At 44.7% G+C, this 17,299-nt stretch overlaps 1 protein-coding gene across 1 annotated transcript in view; it reads right to left on the reverse strand.

The window, feature by feature from the left end:
- The window catches only part of LOC307152123 (complement C3-like), a 42,129-nt gene extending 34,508 nt beyond the window's left edge, over positions 1-7,621 (reverse strand). The window contains exons 1-16 of the mRNA XM_079860528.1: positions 7,273-7,621; positions 6,995-7,190; positions 6,741-6,909; positions 6,501-6,574; positions 6,234-6,322; positions 5,982-6,064; positions 5,795-5,882; positions 2,869-2,971; positions 2,617-2,737; positions 2,329-2,444; positions 1,924-2,070; positions 1,580-1,783; positions 1,251-1,442; positions 1,024-1,176; positions 813-942; positions 99-143 (exon numbers count right to left, since the gene is read on the reverse strand). Coding sequence (XP_079716654.1) covers positions 99-143; positions 813-942; positions 1,024-1,176; positions 1,251-1,442; positions 1,580-1,783; positions 1,924-2,070; positions 2,329-2,444; positions 2,617-2,737; positions 2,869-2,971; positions 5,795-5,882; positions 5,982-6,064; positions 6,234-6,322; positions 6,501-6,574; positions 6,741-6,909; positions 6,995-7,190; positions 7,273-7,343 — 1,981 coding nt within the window. The 5' untranslated portion in view covers positions 7,344-7,621. The remainder of the gene's footprint in view (positions 1-98; positions 144-812; positions 943-1,023; positions 1,177-1,250; positions 1,443-1,579; positions 1,784-1,923; positions 2,071-2,328; positions 2,445-2,616; positions 2,738-2,868; positions 2,972-5,794; positions 5,883-5,981; positions 6,065-6,233; positions 6,323-6,500; positions 6,575-6,740; positions 6,910-6,994; positions 7,191-7,272) is intronic.
- Between the last annotated feature and the right edge of the window lie 9,678 nt (positions 7,622-17,299).

The raw sequence follows: 17,299 nt of genomic DNA on the forward strand, positions 1-17,299 counted from the left end.
CAATACAGGGTCCATTTAAGCCAGAAAAAAAACAGCAGAGATGAACTCTAAAACATGTTTAATCTTTAAAGGGTCGAATCATAAGAGCAGATTCTCACCCGGTGATCTCCGTCTTCTCTTTGAAAGGAAGGGACACTCCGGCGCTAGAGGAATTTAATTAGAATGAAATTAGCATATGGCGCTCTAATGTGTGAGAGGGAATTCACTACAATTGAACTTGATGCAGTGCTTTTCCAGCGCCGATTATACCAACTTAAATTATATATATATATATATTTTTTTTTTTACATGGCTTGGTTGAATTTGTAGAATGCGGCCTGTTATTTCTTGATAATAGACCGCTGCTAGTATAACACACCGTTGCCATGAAAAACAGAGCGTTGCTATAGAAGCAGGATTCTAACTGTAGAGACGGAACAGACTATTTTCTTTAGCGGAAGCAATAAAATCGTTTTTAAATCATAAACTCCTCAAAACTCCTTTTTAAATCAATATTTTGTGTCAAATTATTGATTTATTTGGTAGGTAGCCATGTAATAAGCGGGATAATGTAGAGCGAGGCAGTTGTTATAGCGAATACAACCCATTCAGGCTGATTCAAGACTCTGATCCTGATCAGCCTGTCAGGGTTGTATTGCCTCGCTCTACATTATCCCTTACATATACACTGGAGACATTCAGGGGCATATCTGTAAGAAATTCTTTTAATTGTATGTTCATGGACACTGCCCCTCTGGATTGTTTGTAGTGAAATATAAAATAAAATATAATGGGTTTTTTTTACTAAAATTGAAGAAATTACAAATATATACTTGTTCTGGTGTCGGTTCCTCCTGCGGTGCTGGACTCAAACATCAGACCTGCATCAGTGAAAACCCCCATACTGTCCCTTCCTCCTCCTGCCGTACAGCCGGTGTCATGCTTCTCTATGACGTCCCAGATCTAAAGGTGCAAAAAGACACCAGTTACATGCGGTTTAAATCAGAGCTGATTGTGCCATGACGTCTGAAGAAGATCCTTCACCTGAGTCTGAGTGAGTCTGTTCTTGTTAAGGACATGCACAGCCTTGTCAACCACCACCAGCCCAACTCTAGCTCCAGTATCTCCAGTTATCTGCAGCTTGACCTCATCTCCTGCTTCATAGGTATTCCTCTTGCCCTTCACCTGAAGCTTGAGCTGTTAAAACGAGAGACACTGAATCAGATCTAGTTGATGAGCATGTCAATAATTTCTTGTGATGGTTGACCCACCGTTCCCATGCACGTGTCCTTCACATCGACCCAGACTGAATCAGACACCACCTCAGACGAGCCCACATGATAATAAGCCACAAAGCGGAAGGACGGCACCATGTCTTTGGTTACAGGTAGAGGCAGCGTCACTAGAGATTGTCCTCTTCTCTTTAACCTGTCCGCTTTAACAATCTGACCTTTACTTAAGATCTGAAAATGAGGCAGATGAGTTAACAGTATTTATGATATTCATATGATTTCAAACACAAGCTGTGGAAGTTAATCAAATATTGATATAATAAATACATTTGTGGTGCAGCTGAATATGAAATAACCATAATCTTTACCATGTATGTGTAATCTTGATCTTTGACTCCTGGACTTTGTCCAGTGTACAGATTGACTTTCATTTGATCACCGATCTGAAGCTCTGCAGCATCAATGCCGATGTGCAGGTAATTCTTGGAGTCTCCTTTGGGAATGTAAGCGTGAGCCGTCATCGTCTTCACTGCCTGCTGTTCATCTGTTAATTGTGGATCTTTGGTTTTTGCCTGAAAAGAGCAAATACACTGTTTTCTGATGTGCTGTGTAGAATATACTCCATTGCTTGTTCAACATATGTTAACTGATCTATTTTCCACTAGTTCTTCAGTGAAACTGACTGAACATTAGTTGAGTTTGCAGGTCTTACAGTGGTCTGCAGTGTAGAAGATCCTCCTGGAGTGTTGACGGTAACCTTCGCAATGCCATTGGCTGTTGTTTGACCTCTGACCCCTCCAGGATTGACCTCCACTTCCACATTCTCAGCAGGAGTCTGGTCAGGATTTGTTACGTAAACCTGTTATAGAACCCAGAGCAAAATAAATAAATAATATATTTATGAAGTTGTTCCTCAGTTCCTGCAACCCTTCAGGTTTGCAACTTTCTAGTAGGGATAGGAGATATGGCAAAATATATCTTTATTTCTATATCTATATAAATGCCAAAAAAGGAAAAAAAAGACAATGCAAATTTTGTTTCATGCAGACTTTGTCATATCGCACACCCCTACTTTCTAATGTAACTTAGTCTATGTAATGTTTATCTATGTTTATACCGAAATATCGAAGGGCATCCCAGGTTTGAAGAATTGTGGTGTTCTTTTGAAGTGGATGGTGTACGGTGACGTCACAATCTGAATGCCTCTCCTTTCTGCTTCCACCATTTCACTGCCTGAAACACACACACACACACACACACACACACACACACACACACACACACACACACACACACACACACACACACACACACACACACACACACACACACACACGATTAGCCTCTCATATATAAATATTTATGTAAACATGCATACAGATGTACAGTATCTGTTGAGTCTTACCACTTTCTGTTAAAAGACTGGCTGAAACATAGATTGATCGTCCAACCAGCTGCTTAATGTCTGGAAAGGTCTTAGTGATCATCTCCCTGGTCAGTTCTGCTGTACCTTCTCCTTCCCTAATCTATTCATACGAGAAAGACATTAACATCAGTCTACAAGACAAGATAAAAATGTATTTAATGTTTTAAGTCACTCTCTAGGTGAAGAGAAATGAGATTGATCCCAGCTTGTAAACGGTTTAATGTCTCCCACCTGAACTCTCTGAAGAGAAGAAGGAATACTTGTTTTCTTCTCACCGTCCATCACACCAAACATCACAAATGCATGTCCTTCCACCTTCTGTCCAAACAGGTACCTATAAAAGCACAGACTATTTCTGCTGTAAAAACTGAACGGTGACGACAACTGCGCTTGATCCACATCCACTTTCATTACATAGAAAAAAAGCAGCTTGAACGTTTGTCTAACTACCTTCTTTTCTTTTTCCACAGTCATACAGGTTTTGAACAACATGAGGGTGTAATTTTAATTTTTGGACTATTTTAAACTATTTAATTAAGGAGCTCTTTTCCTGTTCTGACAGACAGAATAAATGTTTGCTGGTGTAAACCAGAGGGTTTTAAAGTCAAAGAGTGGCAAATTAAAAATGCTATAATAGTCAAGAGCAATGAGCGATTCTTTTCCTTTCCTTTTTTTTTTTTTTTTTTTTTGTTGGATTAAAGGGTTATTTCACCCAAAAATTATCATTCTGTCATTAATTACTCATCCTCATGTCATTTCAAACCCATAAGACTTTCGTTTATCTTTGGAACACAAATAAAGATATTTTTGATGAAATTGAGAGATTTCTGTCCCTCCATTGACAGCTACGCAACTGACGCTATAAAACTAATCCATATTGAGTGATTTAGTCCAAGTTTTCTGAAGAGACACAATCACTTTCTATGAACAGACTTAATTTAGGCTTTTATTCACATATAAACATTCATCAACACACATCAGTTGTGGTAAACAGAAGCTCAAGCATGTTCGCTTGACGTGTGAGAACCAATGAGGTTCATTCTCGTGTTACGCAGCACGTTTCAGCTTAGGAAGAGGTTTGTTCTCACGCGTCAAACAGTTTCAGTTGAACTTCTGTTCATGTTCACTGATCAATGTTTGTATGTGAATAAAAGCAGTGGCGGATCTAGGATTTTTTAAAAGCAGGGGCCACACATTTCAGAGAGGCGCCAAGTTTATCATTCAAGTCAAACACAATCCTTAATGAGTTTTACATATATTTGACCTCTTCCCTTGGCTGCTGGTATACCTTCTTAACTGTTCTTTAAAGCCCTAAGTTCAATAGTAATACATTATTGTTTGCACATGTAAACATTTACGTCTAAACTTAAGATTTATGTATTTGAATTGCATATAAATTTCCACCCATGTGGATTACATTGTTTTAACATAAATTAATAAATGGAATGTGATTTATATTTGTCAGTTATGCATAAATTAAACTGGTAAGATTTATGTAATTGTATTAATAAACTGAATGTGTTTCATATTTGTCAGTCATGCATAAATGAACACAAACCTAACAGTTTTTGACTGTCTCAGTTTGTGTAAACCTACTTATTGTTTAGAGTATTTATATTTTTATTTATATTAATTACAGTGTATACAGTTTACTTGATTTACCCCAAAAGAATGGAAGTAAAATGTGACATGCCCCATAGGTGGGGCACATTGTAACATGACCATTTGACAGCTTAAAATGTTATCTGAACTAATCAAAGATCAGCTCCAGAAGTTCACGGAAAGTAAAGTGCATCCTGATTGTACTAGTAATAGTACTTGGGTTAGTAACACTCTTTCTCATTGGTCATTATGTATGCATGCATACGTATAAGTATCAATGAGTATCAAAAGTATCAATAAAGTAGCCAATATACTCCTCTGTGCCCCACACTTCAAAAAACCCTGGTGTAACCAAATGATCAGGTCAGGTTGATTCTGTCATATTAAATCTTACATAAAACCTGTAACAGATTTCCATTAAGCCGTTGTCATTTATTACAGCAGTGAGCAAGTATTTGATGCCTACAAACAAAGTCCATGCATTCAGATGTAGATGCATACAAATGTCTTTCTTTATTTTGTTCCAATGAATAAACATTGCATCAAATCCACTTCTTTCCTTAATGTTCATTAAGAGTTCATACATTACAGACCCAGCATACTGTCCATAATCCACCATGTTCCTAGTCTCGCGTAGCCAGAGCTTCAGACGTCAGAAGGTCTGGACTCTTTCGCAGCTTTCATTGGTTTGACTGACATGTAACACAACCAATATCAGTTCGTTTTGCTCCACGTCATGTTTAGAGGTGTGAAAATGTGAAGTTGATGTCCCTATAATAACAGACCGTTGTGCATCTCATAAATTATTCATTCAAGAACGCTGTGAAAGTTTACTACGACAATGGAGCCGCGAACTTCACATACTTTTGAAAATGCAGCATTTAGTTGATCCTGGTAAGTGCTCATTGTAAACACAACAGCGTTCTTCTTCCATGAGGGGTTTTGGCATCACTGCATTTGTTTCCAGGCGGACAGTTAAAGAACGCAACACACACATCTTCCAGACATCCTGTAGAATTCAACCAATCAGATCGCGACTTTGCAAAGTGTTTCCAAAGTGTGGACAGTGTTTCCAGTAAAGTGTGCCATCCATGGTCTTCACTGAGGCTGAGACTACCATGTTCCTTACTACCCTTTAGCACACTCAAAAACTGTGTGCTTTCCCATTACCTACGCACACACTTCTTGTTTCTCTAATTATAATATGTCACAGCGCCACTCGGTTGACAACAAAAGCTTTACAGTACAATAAATTGCTCCTACAAAACCATTTAAATGTTCAGCAAACTGTATTAAATAATTAAAGTGTTACCACATATTGTATAGTGCAGATCTATTGAGAAGGGTCAGACACAACTGAAACAATATTTGTACTATCAGTAAAACAAAAAATATTTATTTCTTTGGAAGTTATACTATCTCAACTCATGAAAAGTTTTGGTTGCTCGCATAGCACATTATTTTGTAGTTTACAAACAAATATATTTTAAATCAGTGTGTGCATATACTAAAGATTAATTTTGAATACAGTGAAGCAGAACATATGTTGTCTTACTTGGCTTCAATGTCGACTGTCAGGCTCTCGTCACCCACATAGAAGAAAGACTTACTGGGTCTTAATCTGACTCCAAATGTTGGCGGCACTATAAACCAAACCAGAGAAAAGACACAAATAAATAAATACATTATCTTAGATTTTAATCGCATTTACACAACACAAATTTTGTTGACACACATCTTACCATATTCATTGACCTCAAAGTCTGCAGTAAACGTCTTCTGAGGAGTGTTTGTGTACCGAGTGACAACCTTCCAGATCCCAAGACTGAAACAAAAACATTTCAAAACATTTTTAAATAAGCATTATACAACAGATCAAATGAATCTTATAACACAGATCACATCTATGAGTATTGTGTAGATAAATTAAAGACAAATCATTGAATCATTAAAGTTCACTCAGGTTGAATATCTTCAGTCAGTGTTTCACACACCTGGCAACCTCAGGAATGGCGTAGCTTCCAGACTTCATCCCTTTCACTGTAAATATCTTCTCTGATGAAACTGTGATGCCTTGTGGATTCTTCGGAAACACAGAAATCAGCATTAACAATGTGTGTTTACTGAGATCAGCAGTGTACATGCTCATTACAGCTGAAATGACACGTGTGTGTGTGTGTGTGTGTGTGTGTGTGTGTGTGTGTGTGTGTGTGTGTGTGTGTGTGTGTGTGATAACAGTGAGCACTTATATAAGTGTGTACCATGATCTCCACCGTGACTCCAGTCTGACTGAGTGGTTTCATGTTGGGCGTCAGAGAGAAAATCCTGTATTGAACTGCAAAAAGAGGTCAAAGCAAAAAACTGAAATGTGAGTTCTGATGTTTTTTACTCAGATTCAAACCCTGAATACATGCAGCAGTCACTTTAATAATAAACAATTATATAACAAGTTTAAAATTGACTTCGTTGTATTTTTCCCAATTCTTTGCACATAATCGTACCTCTGCTAGCAGGCGTGTAGATGGGCTTGTCTGTCTGTACAAATATATATCCAGACTGGAATGAGACCATTATCACTTTCTCCAGAGTGTGAGATGGAAACTGAGCTTGTAGATACACATACTGCTTCTCCAGAGGGTCATCAGAGAACAAGTTCTGATCATCAGGGATCTAGAGAACAGATAATCAGCCTGAATTATATCTGATGATAAATTAATCAGAATTAAACATCACTGCACTGTTATGTAGCTCTCACCTTTATATCTGTAAGGATCTGGTAATTGTTTTCTGCAGTCAGTGTCACTGTTTTAGACAGTATCTCCCTGTCGTTCTTTGGATATTTATTCACTGTGATCTTTACATTAAAAGATCCTCCAGTGTAATCCTGAGCCTCCACAAACACGTTCTCTGAGGAACCCACTCTCAGCAAATTAGGAGCTGACAGAACAAACCTGAGGAGATCAAATCACAGCGTTTGAAATCTTAAACTGATTATTAGTAACTCTATGAGCAAACGGTGTGTTTAATACTCACAGCGGGTCACACAGTGTGAGGAGGGGTGAGGAGAGAAGAACAACAGTCAGACACAGCAGCTTCACGTCCATCGTGTCTCTGTGTGTGTGTGTGTCTCTTTCTGTGTAAAACTGAAAACCAAAAAAAACAAAACAAAAAAAAACGTACTCGGTTACCTAACGTAACCTCTGTTCTCTCTAGAGAGGGAACGAGTATTGCGTAAGAAGCTTACGCTACGGGTAAAGTCATCTTTTCTCGAGATATGAAGCCAAAAAATTATCCTTAATTTAATATCTTGTCAACGCAGTGCGGCAGCAAGCAGACCTAGAGCAAGCGAAGTCGCGTGCTCATTGGCTGCTCTGCGGCAACTGCAGCAGCCTATCGCTGAAACCTTAGCGTGACGTCACGCCCAATGAGCGCGCTGGGCGCGCTCACGCGTCACAGCCCATGTGAGGAGGCGTGGCTTAGCTTATAAAAGAAGGTTCAGAGGCTGCTATTCTCTGGTTTTTGTCGCTGAAGCGAGTGAGCTCGTGGCGCGAGCACGGCGGGTTACGCAATACTCGTTCCCTCTCTAGAGAGAACAGAGGTTACGTTAGGTAACCGAGTACGTTCTCTTACGAGAGGTTCTCTCGTATTGCGTAAGAAGCTTACGCTACGGGAACTTCCCTTGTCAACGCCGTGCGCGCCCCGCATCCACTGAATGAGTCCCAGGGAGAAACCCGGGGAACACTATAACAGGGAACCGGGCGGCCAAGAATGGCTAGCGCAGTACATAAGCACACACATAAGGGGCTCAGAGCGGCGTGGCCGGTCTGACTAACAACCCCAGAATTGAGCTCAACCAGGAGAGCTAAATCACACAGCAGTAGTCTGCACACAGAGTGGGCTGGCTACGCGGGACTTAGACAGATAAGAGTTTAGCCTGCAGGGCAGGAACTTCCAGATTGTAAAATCTCACAAATGTAGAGGGGGAGGCCCAGCCTGCCGCTGTACAAATGTCATGAATGGAAATTCCGCTAGACCAAGCCCATGAAGAGGCCATGCCTCTGGTGGAGTGGGCTCTGATACCCAGCGGGCACTGCAGATTTTTAGACGCATAAGCGGCTGCAATCGCGTCCACTATCCACCTGGACAGGCTGTGTTTCGAGGCGGCGAGACCTTTGGTGCGCCCACCAAACGAAACGAAAAGCTGCTCCGAGCGCCTGACAGCGGCGGAGCGTGTAGTATAATTCCTAAGCGCTCTGACAGGGCAAAGGAGTTTACCATCGATCTCGCTGCCGGATGACGGCAAAGCGGAGAGAGAAATGACCTGCGCTCTGAACGGTGTGCCCAGACTTTTGGGGACATAACCGTGTCTCGGTTTGAGGATGACTTTAGAGTCATTAGGTCCAAACTCGAGGCATGCAGCGTTAACTGACAGCGCGTGAAGGTCACCCACGCGTTTAACTGACGACAGTGCTATCAGAAAAACGGTTTTTAGCGTGAGATATTTCATATCCACTGTTTCCATGGGTTCAAAGGGATGCGCTTTCATGGCCTCTAAGACCAGGGAAAGATCCCAAATAGGAACCGACGGGGGTCGCGGCGGGTTCAATCTCCTCGCTCCCCTGAGGAAGCGGATGATGAACTCGTTCCTCCCTAATGCGCGGCCCAGCGCCGAGTCGGCAAAAGCTGAGATGGCCGCAACATAAACTTTGAGCGTGGAGGGGGACCTGCCCGCGTCCAACAGCTCTTGGAGGAAGCACAGCACCTGCGATACCCCACATGTTAGTGGATCCAGCCCTTTGGCGGTGCACCATTTACTAAACACAGACCATTTTGAAGCATAGAGCCGCCTCGTAGAGGGGGCTCTAGACTGTGTGATCGTGTTCACAACCCCTGTTGGCAAGTCAACGGGTAACCGTTGATGACCCACGCATGCAGAGACCAGCGCTCTGGATGGGGGTGCAAAATCGAGCCGTGGGCTTGAGAGAGAAGGTCTCTCCTCACCGGTAAAGGCCAGGGGGCTGTGTCCGCCAGCCGTATTAGATCCGGGAACCATGTTTGATTCTCCCAATACGGGGCTATGAGGAGCACCGTGTGGCGCGCTTCCCTGAATCTCTCGATAACCTGCGGCAGCAGGGAGACCGGGGGAAAAGCGTAAAGCGGGCCGCTGGGCCAGTTCTGGGCCAGCGCGTCCTCGTTCTTTGAAAAGAACTTTGGGCATTGCGCGTTGTCTTGTGACGCAAAGAGGTCGACTTTCGCTCTGCCGAAACGGCGCCACAGTAACTGGACTGTTTGGGGATGCAAGGACCACTCTCCCGGGGGAACATTGTCCCTGGACAGTCTGTCTGGACCATCGTTCAGGCGACCCGGCACGTGCGCGGCTCTCAGTGAGCGCAGTGAGTGCTGAGCCCACACTAGGAGGCGTTCCGCCAGGGTGCAGAGCATTTTGGATCTGAGACCGCCCTGGCGGTTCACATAGGCTACCACTGACATGTTGTCTGTGCGGACCAGTACATGGTGGCCTTGCAGGTATGGGAGGAAGTGCTTGAGCGCATTCTCGACCGCCAGCATCTCTAGACAGTTTATATGAAGGCGACACTCCTGGTCTGACCAGCGGCCATAGACCGGTCTGCCCTCGAAAAGCGCTCCCCAACCTCCGTTGGACGCGTCTGTCGAGATAACTTTCCGGCGTGAGACAACTCCCATCGTCACCCCAGTGCGATACCATTCGGCTGCCAGCCAGGGTCGAAGGGCTGAGACACAGCCCTGACTCACTCTGACTCGTAAGCTGCCGGCCGTCCAGGCTCGGTGAGGCACTCGCGCTCTTAGCCAGCGTTGAAGCGGGCGCATGCGCAGTAAGCCCAGCTGAAGCACTGCAGCCGCTGAGGCCATGTGCCCCAAAACTCGCTGGAATGTTCTCAGCGGAGTCTGGTTGCCCGTCTGGAAAGATGCGGCTAGGTGTCGAATGCGGCGCGCGCGCTGCTCTGACAGTCTGGCCGTCATAGCCACCGAATCCAGTTCTATTCCGAGGAACGAGATAAACTGGCGGGGCAGTAATGAGCTCTTGGCCCAATTGACCGAGAGACCCAAATTTTCCAGATGGCCGAGAAGCGCTGTCCTGTGAGACAAAAGCTCTGACTCTGAATGCGCTAGAATTAGCCAGTCGTCCAGATAGTTCAGTACCCGTATCCCCTGAGTTCTCAGGGGAACGAGAGCCGCGTCCATGCACTTCGTGAATGTACGGGGTGCCAAAGATAGACCGAACGGCAGGACGGTGTACTGATATACCCGGCCGTCGAAGGCGAATCTCAAGAATGGCCTGTGACGGGGAATTATCTGGATCTGGAAGTATGCATCCTTCAGATCGAGAGAGATAAACCAGTCTCCCTGGCGAATTTGCGCGAGGATTTGTCTGGTTGTAATCATTTTGAACGGCCGTCTCATGAGGGCTCTGTTCAAGTGTCTCAGATCTAAAATGGGTCTCAGCGTCCCGTCCTTCTTGGGTACGAGGAAATAACGGCTGTAGAAGCCCGACTCGCTCAGAGAAGGATGCACTTGTTCTATAGCCCCCTTGTGCAACAGCTTTGCTATTTCTGCCCGAAGCAGATGAGCCACTTCTGTGTTCACACTCGTCTCGGTTCGCGCTAGAAAGCGAGGCGGACGGCGAGCGAATTGAAGCGAATAGCCGTGCTTTATGGTATTCAGCACCCATTCTGACACGCCCTGGATAGCTTGCCATGCGCTGGCACATCTCGCTAGGGGTCGAATGGTCTCTGGGTTCAGATCGCCGCGCTGTGCGGGATGGGGAACCTGTATCAGAGAAGATAGGGGGACGCGCGCCGGTGCTCGAATACGGGGGCTCGCAGACAGCGGAGACTGGCTGTGCAGCATTCAATGGCTCGATCACTGTGGACGGGGCACATTTTGAAGCTGGGAGCCCGTGGCGCGAGAGCGGCATGGGGATAAACGTGTCTGATTGTAAGTGCGCGCGCTCGTGAGCGGGCGCGGGGCTTACATACACAACACGGCCAGTGCTGGGGAGCTTTAGAAGATCTGCATCCCGGGATAACTGAGTGACAGAGCGTGCAGCGTGTAGGTGTGGGCACAGATTCGTGGGCACATTTTCTACACTTAGCACTCGAGCGGCGCTTGCCCGCTTTATGAGAGTGCGCTCTGTGAGCGTTACCGGGGAAACTGTGTTTGTGTGTAGTGGTGAGCACGTGGGTGTGGGCACATTTTCTAAACCCGAAACCAAACTCTTTATGAGATATCTCTGGGTCGCCGTAAAAACGGCGTTTGTGTGCAGGCGAGCGAGTTGTGTTACTGGCTCGTTGGCTGCGATGTGAACCACTGCAGTAGCCTTTTTTAAGGGGACTGACAGGGCTGAGCGCTTTGATGGCGGTCCGGCCGCAGCGGGACTCAGCCATCTTTTCCTCCCTGCGGCTGCTAGGAGGACTTCGCGGGCTCAGGTTTCAGCGCTATCCTAGGCCGGGGTCCCCGGGGGGGAGGCGGTCTGCGACGGCTGACTGAGCGCTGTCTAGGGCGGCCGCCCTGGCGTCGCAAAGATGGAGGCTGAGCAGAGCGCTGTGTCGAGCTGCGTGCAGGAGGCTGATCCTGAGAGCGGCCTGCAGCGGAGCTCGAGCGGCGGGGCAGAAAGAGGTTCATAGCCTGTGAGGCTTTCTGCACCTCTGAGAAGCGATCCACAATCCCGCTGACCGCTGGGCCGAACAGGCCGGTGGAGGAAAGCGGGGCGTTGAGGAAAACTGCGCGCTCCCTTTCGCTCATATCCGCCAGCGTCAACCAAAGGTGCCTTTCGGTGACGGTGAGCGAAGCCATGGACCTTCCGATGGCTTGTGCCGCTGACTTGGTGGCGCGAAGCGAGAGGTCCGTCGCGCTGCGCAGGTCAGTCAGAGTGTCCTGATCCGGGCCTCTCTCGTCCAGATCACGGAGGAGATCGGCTTGGAGGATCTGGAGCACAGCCATGGAGTGCAGGGCGGAAGCGGCCTGGCCGGCGGCAGCGAAAGCGCGGCCGACGAGGGCTGAGGTGGTCCTGCAGGCTTTTGACGGCAGGGCAGACTTTGAGCGCCATCTAGCGGATGGCGGGCAAAGGTGCGTTGCCACGGCTTCTTCGACCGGAGGGATCTGTGTATATCCCTTCTCGGCGGCCCCGTCCACTTGGGAGAGGGTCGCGGAGGCCGGTGAGCGGAGTCTCGCGGAGAATGGGGCGTTCCACGACTTAGCGAGCTCAGAGTGGAGCTCAGGCAGGAAGGGTGCTGACCTAGAGGCGGGCGCTTGGCGGCGGCTAGGCAGAAAACACCCGTCGAGCCTGTTAGGCGCGGGGGCCTTGGGTGGGGACCAGTCCAGTCCCAGCTGGTCGACCGCTTTGGTGAGGAGGCGGAGGAGTTCCGCGTCGACACTGGCGCGGGACTTGCTAGACTCCTGTGTCGAGGAGGCGGAGCGGTGAGACCCCGACCATGCCTCGCTGTCCGAAGCCATAAGAGAACAGCTGTCTGATAAAGCGGCGTCATCCGCTTCATCCCCTAGGGCGACGGCAGTGCGGGCGAAGGCCGGCCGCTGCGTGTCGGGAAGGGGAGAGGGAGATAGCGAGGCTCGAGGGAGGGGCTCCGGCGAGCACTCAGCAGCTGCCGCGGGTTCCGGTGGCCTCTGAGAGCGGCGCTTCTTCTTGCGCGGCCCGGTGGAGGCAGACGGTGAGACAGCGAGAGCGTCGAACGAGGCGAGTCGAGCCCGCAGGGTCGACATCGGCAGTTCTTCGCATAATTCACAGCCGCCCGCGGAGAGAGCGAGGGCTGCGTGGTCACGACCCAGGCAGAGAACGCAGATCACATGGCGGTCTCTTTCGCTGTGCGGAGCTTTGCAGGAAATGCAGTTAGGCATGATGCAATGAAAAAGGATATAATCGCCGGATAGCGAAGCAGGCAGGGATAGCTGAAGGCGGCGAAGACGACCGGCTTCCTCAGGTAATCCTCGGCTTGCAAGGCGCTTGTTTCAACGGCGGCTTCCTCAGAGTCCAGCGATGCGTAGTGCGTCGCTGAAGAGACAAAAATCAGAGAATAGCAGCCTCTGAACCTTCTTTTATAAGCTAAGCCACGCCTCCTCACATGGGCTGTGACGCGTGAGCGCGCCCAGCGCGCTCATTGGGCGTGACGTCACGCTAAGGTTTCAGCGATAGGCTGCTGCAGTTGCCGCAGAGCAGCCAATGAGCACGCGACTTCGCTTGCTCTAGGTCTGCTTGCTGCCGCACTGCGTTGACAAGATATTAAATTAAGGATAATTTTTTGGCTTCATATCTCGAGAAAAGATGACTTTACCCGTAGCGTAAGCTTCTTACGCAATACGAGAGAACCTCTCGTAAGAGAACATGAAATTTAAACAATCTCCTCTTCCTTCCTTCCCTAAAAATGGTTTAGTCCTATTGTTATTAATCACTTCAGTTCAGTCAGCGGAGGACCCAATCAAATCTCAAGTCCCACCCAAGCTAGTGAATAGAACCAATCAGAGTTCAGGCTGATCCGAGAACAGCTGAAGTTAGAAGTACGCAGTGGAAGTGAGACTGACTGAAAATGTCGTGGAAAAAATGTGGGTACGTCATAAAAAGAAGGAGAGGGGAAAAGAAAAAAGAAAAGAAGGAGAGGAAGGCCAGGACAACTGCTAAATCAGTCTATCAAAACAAGATATTTAACAAGACAGGTCAGTGCACTGTATGGATGTCAGTGTGATGGGATATCGTCGTGCCCTTGATCATTTCTCTGCTGGATTTACTTTCACGGGAATAGGACACCAGTGGCGCGGGGGTTAAGCAATACGACCGAAAACACTTTCACTTTCACTATTAAAGGGGCAGTACCTTCACAATGTCCTAGTGACAGTCTACAAGATTATCAATTAAAATGTTACAAATGAATTACAAGTGGCTAAAATGATCAAAAACAGTTACACATTGCACATTTAGCATACTGTCAAAGCTAAAAGTTACTCAAGGGGGTATTTTGCATTTACGAATAGAATAAAAAGAGAAAAATGATGTGATGTTACATTATTCACAAACGTGCACATGAAGAAGACATAATTGGCAAAAGTATGGAGATTTAACTACACATATACACACTGTTGTGATGTCATTTCTTAATCATTTACTCAGTCTGTAATAATTTCTTTATAGAGTCTTTATCAAAACCTAAAGTGAAGTCTTTTTTCATAACAGGAAACATTTCCAATCTTTTCCCCCCAAACCAATGCATTTAGTTGATAAATTGCACCATATTGTTTAAAACAGCGGTGATATGAACTATTAAACTGGTTAAGTTGTGAAATGAGCAACCCTCAGTCAACAATTTGATCTCCCCATGAGCTGTCAGGATACTCGTGATGTGTTCACAATTTGATCTCACAGTGAGCTAAAAGTGTAACCTCACAGCACACTTCTGTGTGCTCATACTATAGTCACAATGTGAGATGTACCCAGCATGCATTGCAGCATGAAGCTTTTGATCGTCACCATTCTTGAGATTCCTTCGCTGATTCTTGATGTCTCTTTGTGTCTGAAGGATACAGTAGATGAAATATGTCTTATTATGCATTCAAAATCCTTTACAAATTATTATGAAATTCCTGGATCTCATTCTGTATAATCACAGGGCTATTATAATCAAAAATATAAAAACTAATAACACCTCACAAAGACTGTATACTGATTGTAGATGATGATTATGTTGTTATCATCAATAACAAACCAACATCACCTGAATGCGTTGTCTTTTGGCTTTTCCTGCCATAACAAATGTGTCTTACAAACACAGGTACAGCAGCCAGAGAAAATATGTGTCTAAAAGTCAAGGGTCACGAACTAAAGCAAACACTGTTCTCCATGACGAAATAATAGAACAACATCTAAATCTCTGTTAATTCTCAATAAAACTTCTGTAGACGTCTGACAGAAATAAAGTTAGTCTGGTTAGTAATAAGTGAAGCTGGTAATGCTGTTTGTGGAGTTGTTTAATCCTCCTCTCCTGAGATCTTCACAGATTTAATGTCTTCTTTTCTCTTCAGTTGATTTCATCTGAGGCTGTGTCTGAAGCATTGCTACTTGGGTGGAGTGATTTGCTCGCAGCGCCTGAGAAGCCCCGTGGTGAGGAGCAGAGAGTTCGCTCAGAGTTGGAGTAAAACACTCCGCGGAAGTTCTTCGCCTTCTGAGAATATAGTTCCCAGTATGTACACGGTTAGAAGATGGCTGTGTCTCATGTGACCTTGTTATTCGTACACGCTGTGACTATACAAATCACAACATGTAAATAGGAAAATGTTGGCGTTATTTTGTCACTTATTGGGAGCAGTATGCTAGCTGGAGCCATTTACCTCCAGTCTTTGTGCTAAGCTAGGCTAGCGGTGGGTGCGTCATACAGAGTTACGGCACGCACTGAGATGAGAAGGGTAAGTATGGACTTAACTAATTGAGAATGTCCCTACTTTACATTTTTTTCCCTTTATTTTTTGTGGGGTACTTTAGGATGGGTAGGGATAAGGATGTTGTTCTGGTTATTTATATAATTTGTATTCATTCATTTCTATGGATGTTAAAAAAGAAAACAGAAGGTTGTGATGTTCTCCATGTATGTCATGTATATATACATGACATACATGGAGAACATCATATTGTCATTTAATAATCTGCTCAATAATATATATATATATATATATATATATATATATATATATATATATATATATATATATATATATATATATATATGCAAACAATGAAACCATGCTCTGCATTGTAAACTTCATATCTATGTGCAGTCTGCATTGTGACTGATTGAAAAAAACTGATGTGTGTGTGTGTGTTCTGCATTGGGGATGCTCTCTAGTCTAATTTCTTCATTTGTGTGTGTGTGTTCTGGATTGTGCCAGATTTTTTTGTTTTTTGACCAATAAAAAATCCCATTTCCCATTCATTCTATGGGAGTCAAATTGACCGGCGAGGGAAGTATTTGTTACAATTTTTATTACAACCACATAAACTCCTCGAATCCAGTCAAAGTTCAAGTGCGACAAATCTCCCAAGGTCTTGGACCAATCCGACGAACAGTCCATTTTTAAAAATCTTACCAAAATGCCTCATTCATCCATTCAAAATGACCAATTATCACTATAAATGAAATTCTGTCTTGATTTAGCATTGTTGGTGGTGAAGCGTGCCAAAAAAAAAAACGTTAATTCAGTTTATTTATTGAAAAACAAATCAATGGACTACATCAATTTCCCATCTGTGTGATGTTAGATTCCTCAGTTGGTTGTTAACAGTAAAATCTCACTGTCAAATTTACTAAACAAAAAAGTACAATTCTGTGATTTGCTTTGTGTGATTTTATGTGTTTTTGCACATAATGCTATAGTGGAGGTATGTTAGTGTTTAATGATCTGTTGGGATTTAAAGGGTTTCTGTTGTGTTTTGTGTGTCACCATTGTGTTGAAGAGTAGAGCCTGAGCTTCAGTCCAGGATGAGCAGAGAAACACTGATGTTGTGCTGCATGCTGCTTTATTTAAAGGCAGTGACTGTGTAATTGCTGATGCATTGATGACGTTTTTAAGTTCTTCAACTCATTCATGTGTGATGGTCACTAGTAGGATTTAGTTAAATTGATGTTTCTAGTTAACTCATAAAGTCTTTTTCTTAGTGGATCCAAATGAAATAATCTCACAGTATAAATAATTAATGGCAATTGACCAATCAATTTCCTCAAATGAAATGAGTTATCTCAGGTTTTAATTCAGTACATAATTAATAACAGTAACATACTGTAAAGATTACAGTAAAGAACTGTAAATGCACAGCTGCTCTTGTTTTGCTGCTTTTACAAGTGTGCTGTATACTTTTACTGTATAATTGTAGTTTATGATTTACAGTACTCTTGTAAAATTTACAGGCTTACTGGCAACCAAAATTGCCAGTAAGTTGCTGTAAATTTTACAGTAATTTTTTTACAGTGTACAAGCTTCCAGACTTGAGATGCTCCACATCAGGCCTCTTGAGGTTTTGCTTTTT

This window comes from Squalius cephalus, assembly GCF_949319135.1.
Source record: "Squalius cephalus genome assembly, chromosome: 2".
Lineage (NCBI taxonomy): Eukaryota > Metazoa > Chordata > Actinopteri > Cypriniformes > Leuciscidae > Squalius > Squalius cephalus.